The following is a 17,296-nucleotide window of genomic DNA, read 5'->3' as shown; positions in this document are numbered from 1 at the left end:
TAAACCCAAGATGGTGCCTACATTTGTGGCTTCTGTCTCTGGGACTTGTGGTGGTTGTTGGTTTTTTTTTTTTTTCCAGATTTCTATTTTTAAATCATTTTAGGCTTACAGACTGGGCAATTGTCATCTCCATCTGTCTTCTTAGCACTTGGTACAGGGGAGGCTTTGTTAACTGTTGAGTGAAGCAAAAGAGAATGAGCAAAGAGATGCGGGAGGAGCAGATCCAGTTAGGTTTCACTTCCACACAAACTCTGTGAGAAACACCTAGGCAGAGGGGAGGTTTGGGGATAAGCTTCTTGGTTTTCTAGAAACATCTGGCAGGTCACCCCCCTGCATCTGCCTGTGCCTGTGCTTGGCTGAGGTTGTGCTTGTGGAATTGGTGTCAGGGAGAACATCTCCTGCTTTGGCCACTGATGAGCTTTGGGTCTTGAAAGAGATCATTTCACACCCTGCACCTGACCCTGGCCACTGAGGGTGACCAGGACAATGCTATAGGCCATTACCTATTAAATGTGTGTGTGTATGTGTATTCTGATTAAAACATAGAAACCTGAAGAGTGAAAGTCTTATCATAATCCTGATGATAAATTTTAAATGTCTATATTAGCATATAATTATTAAAGATAAAAATGGAATTATAATTTTATGGTATATTGTACTATTTTACAGTATGTTTTTACCATACTATAATGTGGACATTCTTTATTTTAGTATGATGGGTAAATCATTTCAAGTTGTCTGAAAAATAAGGATGATAGTATCCACCCACCTATTCCAGAGGCATTAAAAAGACTCAAATATAAATTAAGATTTGTAAAGTGTGTTGAGTTTCTTAGATGAAAACACCATGATGTTATGGTACCGTGTTGTATTTTTAATTGATTATAACAGTTTTGAACGATTCTATTATTAGTTTCTTCTGAGATGTTATTGAAATATTTTTAAAAACATTCTGAGTCCTCAGAGAGAAACCATTATGGCTACCTTAATGTAGTGTGTGTAATACTCTTAGATTTCAGCTGCCTTTTTGTGTTCCCCACAGGCAAATACGTGTATCAGCCGATGACCCCTGTGGAACAGCTTCCAAGCACTGAGATTCCCGCAAGGCCTTGGGAACCCACAAACACCATTCAGATCTCAGTGTCCCTCACTGAACACTTTTTGAAATTCGCATCTGTCTTCCAGCCTCCCCTCCCCCCTGATTCACCAAGGTACTGTATGATTTCAGACCTCTTCATTGACAACTATCAGGTTAAATGTATTAATGGGAAGATGTGTTATGTGCAGAAGCAGCCGGCGCCACATTCCCACAAAATTAGCCCCGAGGAGGTCTCTGCACACGATGCCTTAATATCAAAAGAGAGCAATACGCCAAAAATAGATCACTGCTCTTCTCCCTCAAGTTCTGAGGACTCTGGGATCAATGCAGTCGGGGCTCACTATGTGGAGTCGTGCGATGAGGACACAGAAGAAGGAGCAGAACTGAGTTCAGAGGAAGATTACAGTCCAGAGAGCAGCTGGGAACCAGACGAGTGCACCCTTCTCTCCCCTTCGCAGTCTGATCTGGAAGTGATCGAAACAATAGAAACCACCGTGTGAGCGTCCAGGCAGGAAGCCCCGTCCTCTGATCCATGCTGAGCTTTTGTACTTTTGTCTAATGGATCCTTTTTCCAATGCAGTCGATGTTTTCTACCCCTCTCTAACAACCATACCAGTTCAGTGGTCTGCTGATTTAGCTTCACTTTTACATTAGTCTTATAATTAAGACATTTTTTTCTTATAAATGGTTTTCTTTTGTATCTTGACTTCCTTTTTATGTAGCATCTGGTGTCATGAATTGTGACCCAGCCTTAATTTCACTGGGAACTTTGAAAGCAATGATGTGATGAAGTGATGATCACAGAGCATCACGGATCAGGTTGAGGAGCTGCCCGGAGTGAAGGAGACACTATTTTATAAAGAGCCAGTTCTTCGCAGAACAACTCTTTGGCGTTCCTTTTGGTGTGCTGATGAGCACCCCTACCCTGCTAGTCCCGTGTGGAAAGTGGCTCACGTGACCCCTCAAGGTGTGCACTGGTTAATGCCATTCTGTCCCTTTCCCCATCTCCCCACCGCCTGCACTGGGGCTGGGCCAGTGCTGTCCTGGCTTACTTCTGGGAGGTTACTGGAGGCCAGCTCAGTCCCTAGTTATGGCCAGTGTCTGCACATCCCTCTGTTATCTGGGGCTGAGCTAGACCTCACTTCAGAAGAGATTCCACCTCTGTTTCAGGCTCAGTCCAGCTTTAGCTGAGTGCCTACACTCTTCAGGGATACAGAGTGAATAAGGCCTGACTCCCGGCAGGAAGGGACCACAGTCCAGTAGGCGAGGTAACACATGCAGGTGATGGGACCCAGAGTGCCCTGGGAACCCGGGGGAAGGAGAGATGTACTTGGCCTGGGCTAGCTGGGGATGTTGTACCATTTGAACTGGCCTCTTGGGTGGGTTCCCCAACATATCCCTGCTTTTTAAAATTGTTCTTCAAGTCTGGGGGAAACTTTTAGGAGTTATATAGGTATTATATTTAGGAGGCAGCCACATCTGATGTCTTAAGAAAAAAAGTCAGTCATAGTTTTAGTTAGCATGGAAGTGCTAAAGACAGCAGTCCTTTAGGGATTAGGAATGAATCTAATAGGTTTGATTAATTCTGCTTCATTTGGTTGTATGAAGCATTAGGATGGCTTAGGTGAGAACTGGATTAGAATTCAGTATGATGCATGGATTTTTTATGCCAATGCAAAAACAGTTGAAATAGTTCGCTAAGTCAGGAGAAAATATTTTGTGTAATATTCATTCACTTTACAACAGTAATATTCATGGGCTGTTGTAAATATTCTCTTTTCCTGCACACATAAAGTAGTAAGTGATTCTTTCTTATTTAGCTCTCTTCAGAATTCTGCTCCTAATCTCCATTAGTAACTGGTGTTCTCGTGTGAGTCGGTTACCTGCTGTTTCTCCAAATATACCGTCTGTGAGGCATAGTTAAGAATCTAGGAAATTTAAAATATGGCCCACATGAAACCAGAACTGTCAAAGTTGGAGCTGGAGAAATACTTCCTACACCCTGACTATCCATGAGTGTGCGCTCATGGCATCATCTCATGACATAGCTTCTGTGTCACATTAGTTTGTATTTTAAGAAATAAGAAGAGGCCTGTTGTGTCCTTCCCTGAAGCCTCCACTTGGCATCTTTCAAAAGTCACTCCAGGCAGAACCTGCTTTCCTAGTTGTATGTGTAGTCACGTGACTGGCTAGAAGAGTTTGTTAGATTTAGGTGCCCCAAGCAGCCATAGGGTTTAGAAAGCAGAGTGTGCATATTCCTTTGAAAGCAGTGTTTGCTAACACTTTCTGTGCTAGATGAGAATGCAGCCAGCATAAAGTTCCCACTTATTGAAATGTAAAGACTTAACAAGTCAAACCAAGAAGGTGGTGAGCAGAGCTCCAGGTACAGCGGGGCCCAGGAGAGGGTGGCGGAGGAGGGTGTACGGAGAGGGGCTTAGGGACAGACAGCTGATGAGCCCTGCCCTGGGCTCTCAGCACCGCCCAGGATTGAGTGGCCAGCTGCAGCCAGGGCGACTCGCGCCAGGGTCCTGTCTTCACCTAATTCTGGGTGAGCTTGTTGCAACCCCGGGCAGGAACACGAGGCACTCTTTCTCTGCACCATTCCTATCAGTTCTCTCCTCCATCCGTTAATCTAATTGGAGTCAACCACCAGGTCTCCAGCGCCATGGGAATCCATGGGCACAGGGCCACGTTTCTGAGGCTGGCTGTGTCAGGGTTGGGCACTTTATATGGTAATATCTATGACTTTTGCCTATGTTCCTGTTTAAACTCCTGAACTGCCATTCAGATTAGCCATGATTTTAATGGAATTTTTGGATTTAAGACTAGTTGATAATCACTTTAAATGTTTGCACAAACTCTTTATAATTAAAAACTAAGATTCACTTCTATCTATTTTATAGAACTGGAGATGTTCCACAGGATTCTAAATATCAGATGCTCCTGGATCTCAAAATAGCCTTTTCTAAATAAGCACAAACAAGAATTCTTTTTTTTGTCCTAGCACTGTTAATAATTATCTGAAAATCATATATGATTGAGCGAGAATTGTTTCTCTAATGCTTGCATTCCAAAAACAACTGATAAGGATATAAAACTACGTAGTTTCAACTTAAATTCTAGGCCTATTCTGTTCTGTATTATATGAAAGAATTGCTCTGTAATCCTGATACTGTATTGCTCATTTGTATAAGCATATTTATAGGCACTTTTAGAAAATGTTTAGACTGCAGTGTGTACTATAGACATAGAACACAGTCATGTTAAATAGGTTTTTGATTAATACTTGCACATTGAGAGATATGAAAGCTTTACCATTTGGACCTTTGCTCACTTGGGGCAAAGAGTTGGGCTGTGTGGGTGGAAAAACTGCTTTCTTGGGCTTTTATCAAAAACTGGCACCATTCCCACTTTCTGAAAGTTGGCGTAAAAGCTGTTAGGTAGAACATACAAAGTAAGTGCTGTGTGGAATTTAGGTTTCTTATCTAACCAAGATTTCTTCTAGAATTTTCAAGTTTCACACGTGTTCATGACTTTTCTGAGAAATGACAAAGCAATTAAAATGCTTTTGTCGTTACAACTGTTTGGTACATTAACAACTGAAGCTTTACAATCAAATCTAGGTATTTTCAGGATCTGAAATGCAAATTTGAGGAAAACCCTGAAGAAAAACAGATGCTTTCCTGGAAGGGGAAGACCTGTAGTTCAAGGTAATACAGTACAAAATGAAACAGAAAATAAAATCACCAAAACCAGAACAAAACCATGAAGTTGTTTTCCTGAGGTACTTTTTGGATTTGATCTAGGATTTGATTTTATCTGAGTGGTGGTTTTATTTCTTAATCTCTACTTCCTGGCCTATTTGAAACATCAAAGTTCTTTTGGGGCGATCATAAACTCCTTTTAAAGCAAATTTCTCTTCTTGGGCAATAGGATGCAACCAGATAATTTGGAAAGCTGTCAAAATATCCAGATACTTTTGGTGGTATAAATACTTCTAGGCAAGAAAAAAAAAGCACAAGTTAAAATAATATTTATACAGTCAACACTTGATTATTCCATCTTGTTTGCAAAATTTGGTTGATATGTTTTGGATTTTTACATGAGGAAAACAAAGTTTCCGTGGGTTTTCTTTCCTGCTCCCCTCTCCAGAGGAGGTGTGAGCACATTAAGGAGGCCAGTTGTATTTTGGGCTTTTCTGTCGTGTGCGATTGTGTCTCTTCCCGTTGGGCGTTTCCGCACTTTATCAGTGCTGTCAATTCCAGGGATGTCAGTGCTTCTCACATCCAAACATAAGTACAGGGGCACTTCTCAAAACTAAGTTTGGAATTATTTATCTTTAAAAAATTTCTTATGTCACTGCTCCCTTTCGTTGTCATGGATAATTGAGAGTTGACTGTATTGGGAAAGGGTTGCGTTTCTGTTCGTGCTTTGAGTTCTTTCTGTTAAGGCTGAAGCAGTGCTCTCTTAATAGTCTGAACAAGTCTGAAAGCAAATCATCAGTAGCAGTTTTAATGCTGAGCTTCCATATCATCGTGTTCATGTGTACTTTTAAGGCTGTTCGTACCCTGTAATACTCACTGTGTGATTTTTTAAAAACCTGTCTGTTTTAAAGTTTTAAGCACAATGTCGATCCTTGTGTAATTTCCTAAAATTATATTCTGTTTTCCTACAAACAGCTCAACTTTCCTCTCTGTATAATACTTTAGGAAAATACTACCTTGTAAAATAAATGTGATTTTTTTCTTTTTTACCAGCACAAATACGATATTTTGAATTTTGGAATATCCTCCCTCTCCACCCCACTTTAGAGAGTTTCTGTCTGATTTAAATAATAACGCAATGTGAGCCTAACGAAACAAAAACAAAAGCCCCCATTTGCAAAATGTGAAACATTTATATCCAGTGCTTACTCTGTGCTAGGAAATCAGTGTTTTACATCATTATTCCATTTAAATTTTACAAATCCTTAGTGCAGGTAATTATTATTATGCATACTGTACACTCACGGTCACCACTGGTGATAATTCCCAGAACGCTTTATAATAACTTTTTTGTTGGCTGCATTGGGTTTATACAAATAAAAATTACATTCCCCCACAAACGGGATTTATTTCACACAACGCTACAAGCTGTGTGTTCGGTTCACACATTCCACGTAAGACAGTTCTGACTGCACGTTGGATCCAGGGAGGCCGCTGCCCTGCTGACCCTCGAGGGTGCAGTCACTAGGTCCCCAAGGCTGAGGGTCCAAGCCTCAGCGTGGCAGGTCCAGGAGCTTAATTTTTATATTCACACCAAGAAAAGAACAGCTTTGGGGTTGGCTTTTATTGAATAACCTCATGGGGAGTGCTAAACAAATTTGCTTATCAGTAATAGAAATAATATCATTGTTTATATTAATAATGATAGCTCAACAGCTGCCTTCCTGCTTTCTCTGAGTATCCCTCACAGCAGCCCTCTGAAGGAGACTTCAGTATCCTCACTTCACAAATCAGGAAAAGGGCTCCAGAAAGAAAACACTTTTGTTCAGAGTGGCACAGCTTGTAAGTAAGTGGGAGTCATGTTTGAACTGTCACCTTGGCCGTGGAGCTCATACTCTTGGCCCTTGTCCTGCGTTGCATCCTCCTGTAGCCCTTCCCACCCTCAGGGGCCATGGAGGCTGAGCCAGGAGGCCGATAGTGAGTGGGGAGGAGAGCAGAGGGTGCCCCCTTCCTGTCCGTGACCAAGAAGACGCCTCCCTAACCCAGACACCACCAGGCTTCTCCCTCCCTCCCCGTTCTGTGCTCCACGTGGACCTCCCCCAAACACGTACACGCGCCCGCACGCGCTCAGCATCTTTCTGCAGGTATCTCAGTGCTTTGATTTGGCCATTGCTTCTTCTACGTTTAATCATGAGTCTAGGCTAACTCTGCCTTCACAAAAGATAACTTGTCTTTTAAAGTGACTTCTGCAGACAACTGATCTCATTAACAAAGTGTGCATTTTACTAATTTAACTCTACATGATTGTATTGCCAAGTTGTAGAAAGCATCTCACTGTAGCCTCTTACAGATGCTGACTGCACACACTTTTATTCTGCAATAAACTTTAATTTAGCATCTCATCCTTACTACATTTCTATCGCTGGGAATTGGTAATGCCTTTAGCCCTTGGTGTCCCACTCCAGTTCTGTGCTGAATGAAGGGGTGAGACAGGACCTCGGGACTCAGGCTCGCTGCAGCAGGGTCAGGAGGAGCAATTGGAAGCCAGCGGGAATTCCTCAGAAACCGGGCAGGTAAGGGTAGATAGATATGCCTAGATATTAGCAGCGTTTTTGTTTGCTCTTTGGAATTTTCCTAGTTTTCTAAATGAATTGGTGTTACTTTTATAATCAGAAACAAACCCTGTAAGCTGTTTTGAAGATAGTGAGTTCGGGTGGAGCCTGGCACTGCAGGTTTGTGGGAGGAAGTGGGGAGCCTTAGAGTCTGGGCAGCGTTGCACCCACTCATCCACTTGGGGGAGGGGTTACTAAAGGCCGGGCTGCAGACTGTGTGTCCTGGAACCACCCGGCCTCCCCAAGGACTGACCCCAGTCCAGGCCTCCAACCATGGCTGGAAGGGTCTTGGGCCAGTGAGTTGGAGAAAAGAGAGGATTTGTTTCTCATTGTCCTTCTCAGTCCCCAGTCTGAAACTGTGTGTGTGAATTTGGAGATGGGAGACCAGAAAGCTTGGGCTCTGGTGGGACATCTTAGTTCTCTTTGACAACTAGCCTGTCACCTAGTGTACAGTCCCAGAGGATTTATCCCAAGAAGGAGATCTGGAGCGTCACTGTAAGGTGACGACAGGAAGTGCAGCATTGTGGGTCCTCGAAGCCCCACTGCATCTGAAGGGGGACTTAGCAGGCATTTCCCCAGATGTCACCTTACCTGCCAAGCCCGGCAATTCTGCATGACAGGCAGGACAGGATAATTTCATGAGTTTATGGCTGAAGCATCCAAGAGCTAAGTCAACAGTAAAGGCAGGTGAGTCACTCTTAATTGGCAGGTAAGTAGCGGGGCCAGAGCTCCAAAATTCTGTTGATGCCAAGTCCAGCCAGTGTTCCCCTCCTCACTTGTTGAGCCCCTGCAGTCACACCTGCCCTCCCCTGCCTCTCTCCCTCCCCTGCCTCTCTCTCCTCCCCAGACCTGGGGCCCCGAGGCCGTCCATTGCAGTCCTCACTCCCCAGCCATGGCTCTAGGTGGGGTCATCCAGAAGCCACAGCCCAGCCTTCCGGGCATCACCTGCTGCTGCCCTTGCTGTCAAGTGCTCTGGATTCTGCCCAGCCTGGCTTGACCTCGTCCTGGGTCTGGCTTGAGACCCAGATGAGACCTGGATGCTGCCTCTGGCTCGGGAGCAGCCCTGGATGTAAGAACTCTCTTGAGAACTGGCCTCAGATCTTAGCACTTTAGGTGTCAGCCACCTCGGTGGCCTCCTGCTCCCAGCCTCACTGAAGTGGGGCCTTTGATACCAACTGCTTCCCGTGGTAGCACCGATCCTCACCCACCTTAGGCTTGCCTCCCAGCCTACTCCAGGGCACGAGGGCCTCATGTACTAGACTGTTTCTGCCCCCGTGTTTAGAATCTTCCTGTATGAACTGTGATGCCAGACTTCATCAAGCAGATGTAGGTACTCCCATGTATCAGCAGAGGACCTGGAAGAGCCATCCCAGCGTATCCACAACAATGCTCTCAGAGGCCATGCAGTCAGGCCGGGAGCCCTCGGGAAGGCCCGGGGTGGGGGGGTGGTTCTGCCCTGTGTCCAGAGGGTGGGCTCCCTGAGGCCTGGCTGGGATGTGCATAGGGATCCACAGAGCTGGTTTTTCCTGGGAATCTAGAATGTTGAGAGGTAACTAGCATGATTTAGAAGCTGCACTGAATATGGGGAGGACGCCAGGGATTTGGGATTCCTGAGGAACCCAAGGCCCTGGGTGAATGGGGCCTAGAGTGGGCATCTCTGTACAGGTCACTGGGAGGTCAGCACAAGACCAGTGGGTCCAACTAGAATTCGCTGGGGTCTTTTCTGATGACTGGGGTTCCAAAACAGGTCAGTTCTTCCCAGAAGATTTATCCTTACCCCAACCTATCCAAGAGTCACAGAGAGGCAGTGAATTCCTGGAGCTGCAATGTGTTTCCTGAATCGGGAAATCACTTGGGCCCCATGTTATGCCTGATACAGCCACTCGGAAAGGGAATAATGGGTTATGGAGAGGTCAGAAGTGGGGAGGATGAAGGGAGGAAGTTGACTGGGAGTCACCATCTCAGGTGGAGGTGGAGGTGGATTGTGGGAGTATTGAAGGATGATGGGCCAACTCATTCTTCTAGAGAGAGAAGAGGCTGGGTTGGGCAAACCATGAGGTCCCCCACTTTGCCAGGGGCTGGGACCTGACCTGGCCCTCCAAGGCTATTGGCACCAAATTCTGACCTCTGCGATGCATGTAGTGCAGAGTTCTGAGGGAACCGATGTCAGATAGGAACGGGCTACTGGCTTCCCTCGGTTATTGAGAAGTGTCCCTGTGTGAAGCTGAGGCCCATCCCCACCAGCAGCTTAACAGCAGATCCCGACAGGCTCCTGAGCCAACTAATCCCTGGCTGGGGCAGGAGGCAGAAGCCAGGGCCTGTGCACCGAGAGCTGTGGGGAAGGGACTGTGCAGGGGGTGGTGTGCATGTCTGACCTGCCCCATCGCCCCCGAAGCTGTAGACATGCATTCATTCACACAGGCAGGCATATGTTCAAAAATCTGTTAATTATACCTACCCTCTGACTCTGAAAAATCATTCCTAAGTTTATACCCAACAGAAATGCATATGTATGTTCACCCAAAAGACAGGAAGAAGAATGGTAATGAGCCAGTACTGGAAACAACGCAAACATCCATTAACGATAGAATGGATTGGTTATGGTATATTCATACAATGGAATACTATTCAGCAATGAGAAGGAATACCATGGAGCAATCTCACAAGCATAACTGGAGTAAAAGAAGCCACTTCCAAAAGAGTAAATAATGTACTTTATGAAGTTCAAAACAGGCAAAACCATGTATGGTGTTAGAAGGCAGGATGGTGGCTGACTTGCGGGGTGATGAACAGAATTCAGGGGACGTCTGAGGTGCTGGCCATTTCCGTTTGCGTGATCTGGGTGCTGGTTATACAGGTATGTTCACTTCATGAATTAATCTGGCTTTGCAATGTGGTTTGAACATTTCTGTCCATAAAAAGTTTACTTTAAAAAGAGACTTAAAAGATGGTGGCAGCTAGCCTGCTTTTCAGCACTGTGCTGTGAAAGACACAGGAGTGGACTGGACACAGTCACGTCCCTCAGGAGTGATGGAGGCAGACAGGAAAACACCCAAGCGTGGAAACAAGGGAGTCAAACTGCCCCTTTCCTGGGGAGGTGGGGAAGGCTTCATAGAGTATTGGGGTGTGGAGGAGGCTGGTGGCAGAAAGATGGCCGTGGATGCTCTGAGAGGAGGGGCCCCTGGATGAACCCTCTGATGAGTCAGGGCCACCCCCTGGAGCTCAGAGGTGCTCAGAATCCCCTGAGACTCTGCAGGGACCTGAGGTCCGCCCTGGGCTGCCGGAGGACGACACACTAGGTCTTTCCTGCAGCTCTGGGCACGTCACACGCGTCTGATTCTGGAGATGCACCTTTGGAAAAAACATTTTCAGCAGGCAGAGCTGAGTGGAAACATACTGCTGCTAAAAGGATCCCCAAAGCTCTGAATTATTTATTCACTGATGCATTCATCATTGATGAGGCCCCGGTTGGCTTTCCTCTTCCACAAACAACTGCCCTCCCGCTCTCACCATGGTAGGCTCTGGTTGGTACCATGTTACCTTTACAAAGCGTCTCCCCCACGTCACTTGGACCTTCGCTGTACATGGAGCAGATGCGTCTCTATTTTTCAGAGGAGTACTAGCCTTCCTCAGCTCACACGTGGGCCTGTGGGGCCTGTGCCTAGAACCTGGGGCCCCTGACAGGCAGTCCAGGGCTCTTTCCAACAGTGCATTCTGCTTCCTATGGGGAACTGGGTGAGACTCCATCCCCCTCCTCGCCCCCCATGGCAGGAGGTGGGGCACTCAGCTGAGCTGGGAGCTATTTTCAGATGGTCCTTTCAAATACTTAACCGTTTGCCAGGTACAAAGAAGAAACAGGCTGTGATGGACACTGCTGCGTTTTGGCAAATCAGAATCCCTTCCTTCTTAGGGCCCTGACTTCCTTTCAGAGGACCACCTTCCCCTCCCCCGGGCGCAGCATGGGAGGAGCCGGCTCAGACCAGGCACCTGCCCTCCCCAAATGGTAGCTGATGGGTGCCTGGAGCCTCCCTCCTCCAGATCTTTCCTCTTACCACCTGTCACAGCCCAGGGGTGGGCACGTGACCCGCAAGAGCAGCTGGAGCTCAGCACCGGGGCTGGAAGCGAGTGCTCAGAGCTGCTGCTCCTCCATCCTGGGAGCCCCCCACCCCCTCAGTGAGCTCCTGTGGCCATGTCAGCAGAACCACGGCCGCTGACTGAGCCTGGATGTATTTCCAGAGAAGCCTCTGCTAAGGAACTGCTCTGAAGTGGGACCCGACGTCACTGCAGAGTAGAACATGTGCTAAGTGCCACGAGGGGACAGGGACCGGGCCCAGCACTGCCCAGCCCTGGAGTCGGTTTCTCATCTGCCCTTAGATGAGACAAGAGGGCTCTTCAATCCAATCCAGAAGGCATGACCTGGATATAAGGCTGCTGTCACTTATTCAATGGTGCTGTGACTCGAATGACAAAGAACTCTTGGGGATGATCAACCAGGTTAGTGGCTGGAGGAGACTGCATTGCTGGTGTTTACCAGCCCTGGTTTGAATAGGGGGCTCGGATGCTCAGTAAACTGCCTTAGAGTGTCGACTGAGGGCAGGCAATCACCACATTTTGCTTTGAGACTGTCGAGCCCCTTTGGCCTTAGTTTTAGACTTGTCAAGAAACCTTCTGATACGGAATTTGTGGAGGTGGCATCACTGGCTCTGAAATCAGTTCTGAGTTTTGTGCTTTGCTACTTCTTGTGTGTCGCCTTGGTTAAATTGTCCAGTGTGAGCCTCAGCTTTCTCATCTGTAGAATGGAGATGAGGCTCTCATGTGGCTTCAAGGGCCATCCAGCTGGTGGCCACTTCACTTAATGCTCCACCATGTCCCCCAGTGTGGCCTCCTTGCACCTCTGGCAGGAGGCGGCAGCTTGGGCTGCCCCCTCGGGGGGTAGTTCTGTGATAAGAGCTAAGCTGACATGTCTGGGGCATTTGCCATGTGCCTGCCCAGCACTACGCGTTCTCAGGTAGGTACTGGCTCATTTAGTCTTCACTGCAGCTTTATTTTATAAAGAAACTGAAGCTAAGTGAGGTTAAGTGACTTGCTCAGGATCACAGCCAGGATGTGGCAGAAGCAGGATATATTTTTTATGAAAAGTTGTATCTAGTTTCTACATCTATTTCCTGTGGATTGTTCTGGAGGATTAAAAATGATGCACATGCAAAGGAGCCAGCATGGCGCCTGGCACCTAGAAGGCGCTGGCTGGTCACTGGGCTGGTAGGAGCACCACAGGCTTTGGGCCCGGAGCTGGACAGGTGGGCTCACCCTGCGCACCTGACAGCCAGTCCCTGGGAGCCCGGTCGGCCCTGAGGGAACCACACAGGGAGCACCTGAGCCTGGGAGGCAGACACCTAGCCTCTGTGCGTGTGGTGTGAGCTCCTGCGGTGGTTGGTTCAATGACGTATAGGAAGTGCCCAGGCCAAGAAATGGAAAAATCCTGCTCTGGCAGCCTGGTCCCTGGCAGAGGGGGACCTGGGTGGCTGGTGCTCTGGATGGAGCTTGTGACGCAGCTGCTTATGGAATAAAGGCAGGGCTGCCCCAATCAATCAGGGTCCTTGACTTGGAGCTAATAGAACTGAATGGTGGCAACAAGGGTTCTAAACGTCCTTTATGACTTGACAGATGGAGAGTGAGACAGCCAGCAGGGCTTAAACACGAGGCATTTATTGTTAGAAATGGCACATCTTACACTCAAATGGGTTTAAGCACAAACACATGGAAAGGGAGGTGCCCCAGCTCCCGCAAGCCCTTCATTCCCTCCAACGCAGGTTTCAGCTGTGCTGCGGCCTGGCAACCACCGTTCCCAACCGTGCTGTTCCCTGTCCCAATGGCAGCAGGAGGTGACAGCCCTCCGTGGTGCCCACCAGCTGGAGGAGACAGGCTGCGCCGGACTCAAAACGCCATCTGCAGGAGCTCCGCCTCTTCTCCACACTTCAGGGAAAATGAGAAAAAGTCCCAACAGGCAAGATGCATTTTCTTAAATAACTGGATAGAGGTATATGGCGTTCATTTGCTTAATAAGCAAAACAAAATCAACCAGTCTGGTGCTGATGCTGCGGCAACATCAGGAAGAGCCGGAGTCTCCCAGGGCTGGCGGGCGTGGAGCCGCCCTCGGGCCTCGCCCAGGAGCCTGAGGGCAGCGGGGCCAGGCCTGTCAGAGGGGGCCCTCCCCACCTGCTGGGGTGGTCTCGGGGCTCCAGGCCCGGGAGAGTCTTCAGTCCTCAGTCACAGGCGGGGGTATGAGCTGTAGCTGGAAGTTCTCCTTCTGGAAGATGCTGGTGAAGGCAGGGCCACTCTGGGAGCCGCTAAACGGCCTGCAGCTCTCACTGCCACGCTTCTGGGAGAGTTCCGTAAGCAGAGCCAGCTGCAAAGGAGGGGACACACGTCAGCCGAGGCTGGAGGGTAAGACCCGGGTGTGGACCCCAGAGCTGCATCTCGCTAACAGGCAATGGTGACTTGGCACAAGTTCATGGCATCTGCTAGGGCCTAAATTTCCTCCTTTGATGATGAGGCGGCTGGACTGGGTAAGTCCTGTGGGCACAACAAACTGTGACACTTTCTGACAAGGGGAAGCTGTCCGATCCTGAACCTCCTTCACTCTGAGTAGTCCCTCTCCAGCGGGTGTGTGAGCCTGTTGCCTCCGTCCTCTCCCTGTGGACACACAGCCTGAGCCGCGGTTCTCCGCTCTCTGCTCAGCTCACGCCACACACTCCCTGTTGGTGGGTTCTCCTTGGGATGAATGACGATCACTGGCTCCGACCCCTCTCCTTCGTGGAACCAGGACAGCTCCAAGTGGACGCCCCGCTGCCACTTCAAACTCAGGGGCTCCAGGCAAACTCACAGATGCCACCTTCTCCTCTAAGTGCCCTCCCTGCTCCTGTCCACCAGTGACACCAGCGCTACCCTCACTCTGTTACAGGCTCAGTTCTGGGAGACCTGCTGAGGAGGGGAGAGTGTTAACCCAGCCCACTGGGAAACCAGGCTTGGGCCCTCAGTGGGGCCATTCCTTTGACCTCAGAAAGGCTTTCGGCAAAAGTACAGAGCCTGACAGCCTAACCGTTGAGATGCCCTTGATGGTCAGAGAAGAGCTGAATGCCACACCCAAGCTCCTTCATCCGGAGAGAGGGCAGCTGTGAGGACCGAGCCATCACACACAGCAGGGCGAGCCTCTCGGTGTCAGCCTGCAGGCCCGGAGTCTGCGGGACTTCTAAAAGCCCCAGGTAAGTTCCCTGAGTGAGTGCCTTTTAGGCACCAGGCACCAGGATACTAGGTCCTTTACATGAATTATGTCTAATCCTCCACAATCACCCTCTGGGTAAAAATCCCAGAGCCCTGAGAAGTTAAGTTACTTGCCCTGGGTCACCCAGCGATGAGTGACAGCGTGGGACTCGAACTCTGGTCCCTGTGACAGTTTCTGCTCAGCCGAGCTGCCTACGGTTCTGCCTTCTCTGGAGATAACTTGTCTGTCACCTGCTCTCTCCTCACCTCCCCTGCCAGGTAGTCTGTCTTCCAGCTGTTCTCCAACCTCTAGCAAGGGTTCTCTCCTCACCCAGGCAATAGTGGCAGAAGACTCACACGTGTCTGTCACTTCTGTTGAAAACTCAATACCAGTGACTGGGGTAACTGGGGAGACATCTGAAGGCCCCTTGGTTCGAAGTGCCAATTTATCTAAAATAATCCAGCGCCTGCTCCTGGTTGCAACACACAGCTATGGTTCAATGCATAATTCGTAACACAGGCTCGAAAGCTCCGACTGCAAACCCCTTAGCTGGCCCAGGACACACAGGAGGTGGCTCCCTGCAGGGACTTCCACTGCTGCCTGAGCAGGTTACAGAGGGGTGTCCCTTGCTCTGCACAAGCCCCACCTGTGCCACTTTCTGTCTTCTGTAACCCTCTCAGCTTCCCATCAGCATGTGGAGTTCTCTGCAAGGACTGTTATGTACGATGCTATAACACGACAGGTGACAGATGCTACGTAAACTGTTATGTACGATGCTATAACAGGACAGGTGACAGATGCTACGTAAACCCAAAGTTCTTTCCCATTGACACTGAAGTACACAAAAAATATTTTCTGTTTTCCAAGGAAAAAGATATTTTTGTGTTCTACTTCTGTAACTTAGTGTTCTAGAAATTGATGAGTCCTAAATAGTGGCTCAACAGTTTAAAGCAGCAGAACTTCCTTAGAATAGAAGGCCCAGAAACCCAACTCCTGGGGCAGAGCCTGGCTGGAAGTGATGCCAGTTCAGGAAACCTCCTGGAATAAAAGACCCTGCCCAAGACCAGCTCTCAAAGAGGGAACACCATTTTTCCTCTGGGCTGCCAGCAACCTAGCAGGTGTGTGGGGAGTGGGCAGAGGGAGCCCAGGCATAAAAAACAGGACATAAGCAGTCTGTGAAAGCCCAAGAAAAGCTTACAGAACAAATCTGGCCTGGCTGGAATTTAGGTGTGACCTGGGGCATGGAGGAGGTGGTAGGGTTTGGACTCCGCTTCAGGTGATGGAGGGCCAGGAAAGTGCTGTAAGCAAGGGGGTAACAGGACTTTTGGGTTTGGAGATGGTGCCCAAGCAGCAGCCTGGAGAAGGGACAGAAGACCTGCAGTGACCTCTGTGAGCTGGAAGGAAAGGGGAGAAAGAGACAGGAGAGCTCCCTACTGAGTGGGTGGGGTGGGAGGGATGAACCCAGGGTGCCAGCAGGTGACTGCTTTGGGTGACCTGATGACAGAGGATGACACCCAGAGACAGGCACGGGCAAGGAGGAGCGGGTTGGAAAAGTTAATAAGTGCACTTCTGAAGTGCCTGTGGGGCCCCCAGACTGATGTTGTGGCATGACTGCCGTAGCCCTCTAAATCTGTACTCTTCTACAGCAACAGGATTCCAGCAGTTTTAGCCCATGGCCTTTTGGAATCAAGACCAATGTCCCCAGTCTCCACTGCAGTTAGGTGTGGTCACATGTCTAAGTTCCAGACAAAGGAGGTAAGTGGAAGCGGTGTATACAGTTTCTAGGAACTATCCTTAAATAGAGGGCTTATGGTCTTCCTCCTTTTTCTCCACCTTGCTAGCAGGAATGCAGATGTGATGGTTTGAGCTGGGGCAGCCATGCTGCATCATGCAAATATAAGCCATACGTTAGAGATGGCAGAGCCACAAAGTAGAAGAAATCTGGAGAGAGGTTTGTGGAAGATGCCCTGGGATGCCCATATTTACAATTCTATTTTGGTTAAGCCACTACAACTTAGCATTTATCTTTCATGGCCAAAGCAAATTCAACCAGTGCAGACGTCCAGCAGAGTCTGGGGCTTAGGGCAGATTTGGCAGTCATCAGTATAAACAGAGGCTCCCAGATGAGGGATTAGGCTTATGCCTGCTCTCTCTGGAGGCAGTATAAAGACAGATGCCCTTCTGTGTCCTCACAGCCCAGGGCAGGTAAGGGACAGATATCTTTCCACTTCCTCTGCATCCTTTGCCAAGTTCTGAGTGCTCCCTGGGGTCAGGGCTCCACACAGCCATAACAGGGACGCCAGGGCACCTTACAGACTAAGGATGAGGTTGGAGTGAGGACCTGAGAACACTGTGTTACCAAAACACTCATTATAAATAGGGAAATAAAAATGTAAACAGCCACACCAACATTACCCTAGAACTTCCTCGGTAGAGATGGCAAAGCTGGTCAAATGCTTGGATCTGCTGTGGATCCAGAACAGGTTCTGAGGTTGCCTGAGAAATCAAAAACAATAAGGTTAGTAATAACACCCATGGGCGGCCTCTGTATTTGGTCAGCGGTGAAACAGGATGCAGTGCTTCCTTCACTCCTCTGAAGAAAATCCATGCTACCAGCAGC

The 17,296-nt window shown here is 48.5% G+C and overlaps 2 protein-coding genes across 3 annotated transcripts in view; one reads left to right on the top strand and one right to left on the bottom strand.

Moving 5' to 3' along the window:
* The window catches only part of C4H3orf70 (chromosome 4 C3orf70 homolog), a 116,375-nt gene extending 110,513 nt beyond the window's left edge, over nt 1-5,862 (top strand). Inside the window, exon 2 of the mRNA XM_019946112.3 lies at nt 1,043-5,862. Within this exon, the coding sequence (XP_019801671.1) occupies nt 1,043-1,599 (557 nt within the window). The 3' untranslated portion in view covers nt 1,600-5,862. The remainder of the gene's footprint in view (nt 1-1,042) is intronic.
* A 7,237-nt stretch (nt 5,863-13,099) lies between these two features.
* Nucleotides 13,100-17,296, bottom strand: part of VPS8 (VPS8 subunit of CORVET complex) — a 304,464-nt gene continuing 300,267 nt past the window's right edge. For both annotated transcript variants that reach the window (XM_073803975.1, XM_019946111.3), the window contains exons 46-47: nt 17,092-17,172; nt 13,100-13,821 (exon numbers count right to left, since the gene is read on the bottom strand). In XM_073803975.1, coding sequence (XP_073660076.1) covers nt 13,672-13,821; nt 17,092-17,172 — 231 coding nt within the window. In that variant the 3' untranslated portion in view covers nt 13,100-13,671. The remainder of the gene's footprint in view (nt 13,822-17,091; nt 17,173-17,296) is intronic.

Source organism: Tursiops truncatus, chromosome 4 (genome assembly GCF_011762595.2).
Source record: "Tursiops truncatus isolate mTurTru1 chromosome 4, mTurTru1.mat.Y, whole genome shotgun sequence".
Classification (NCBI taxonomy): Eukaryota; Metazoa; Chordata; class Mammalia; order Artiodactyla; family Delphinidae; genus Tursiops; species Tursiops truncatus.
Note: the sequence above shows the minus strand (reverse complement) of the source record. Positions and strands in the feature narration are given on the sequence as shown.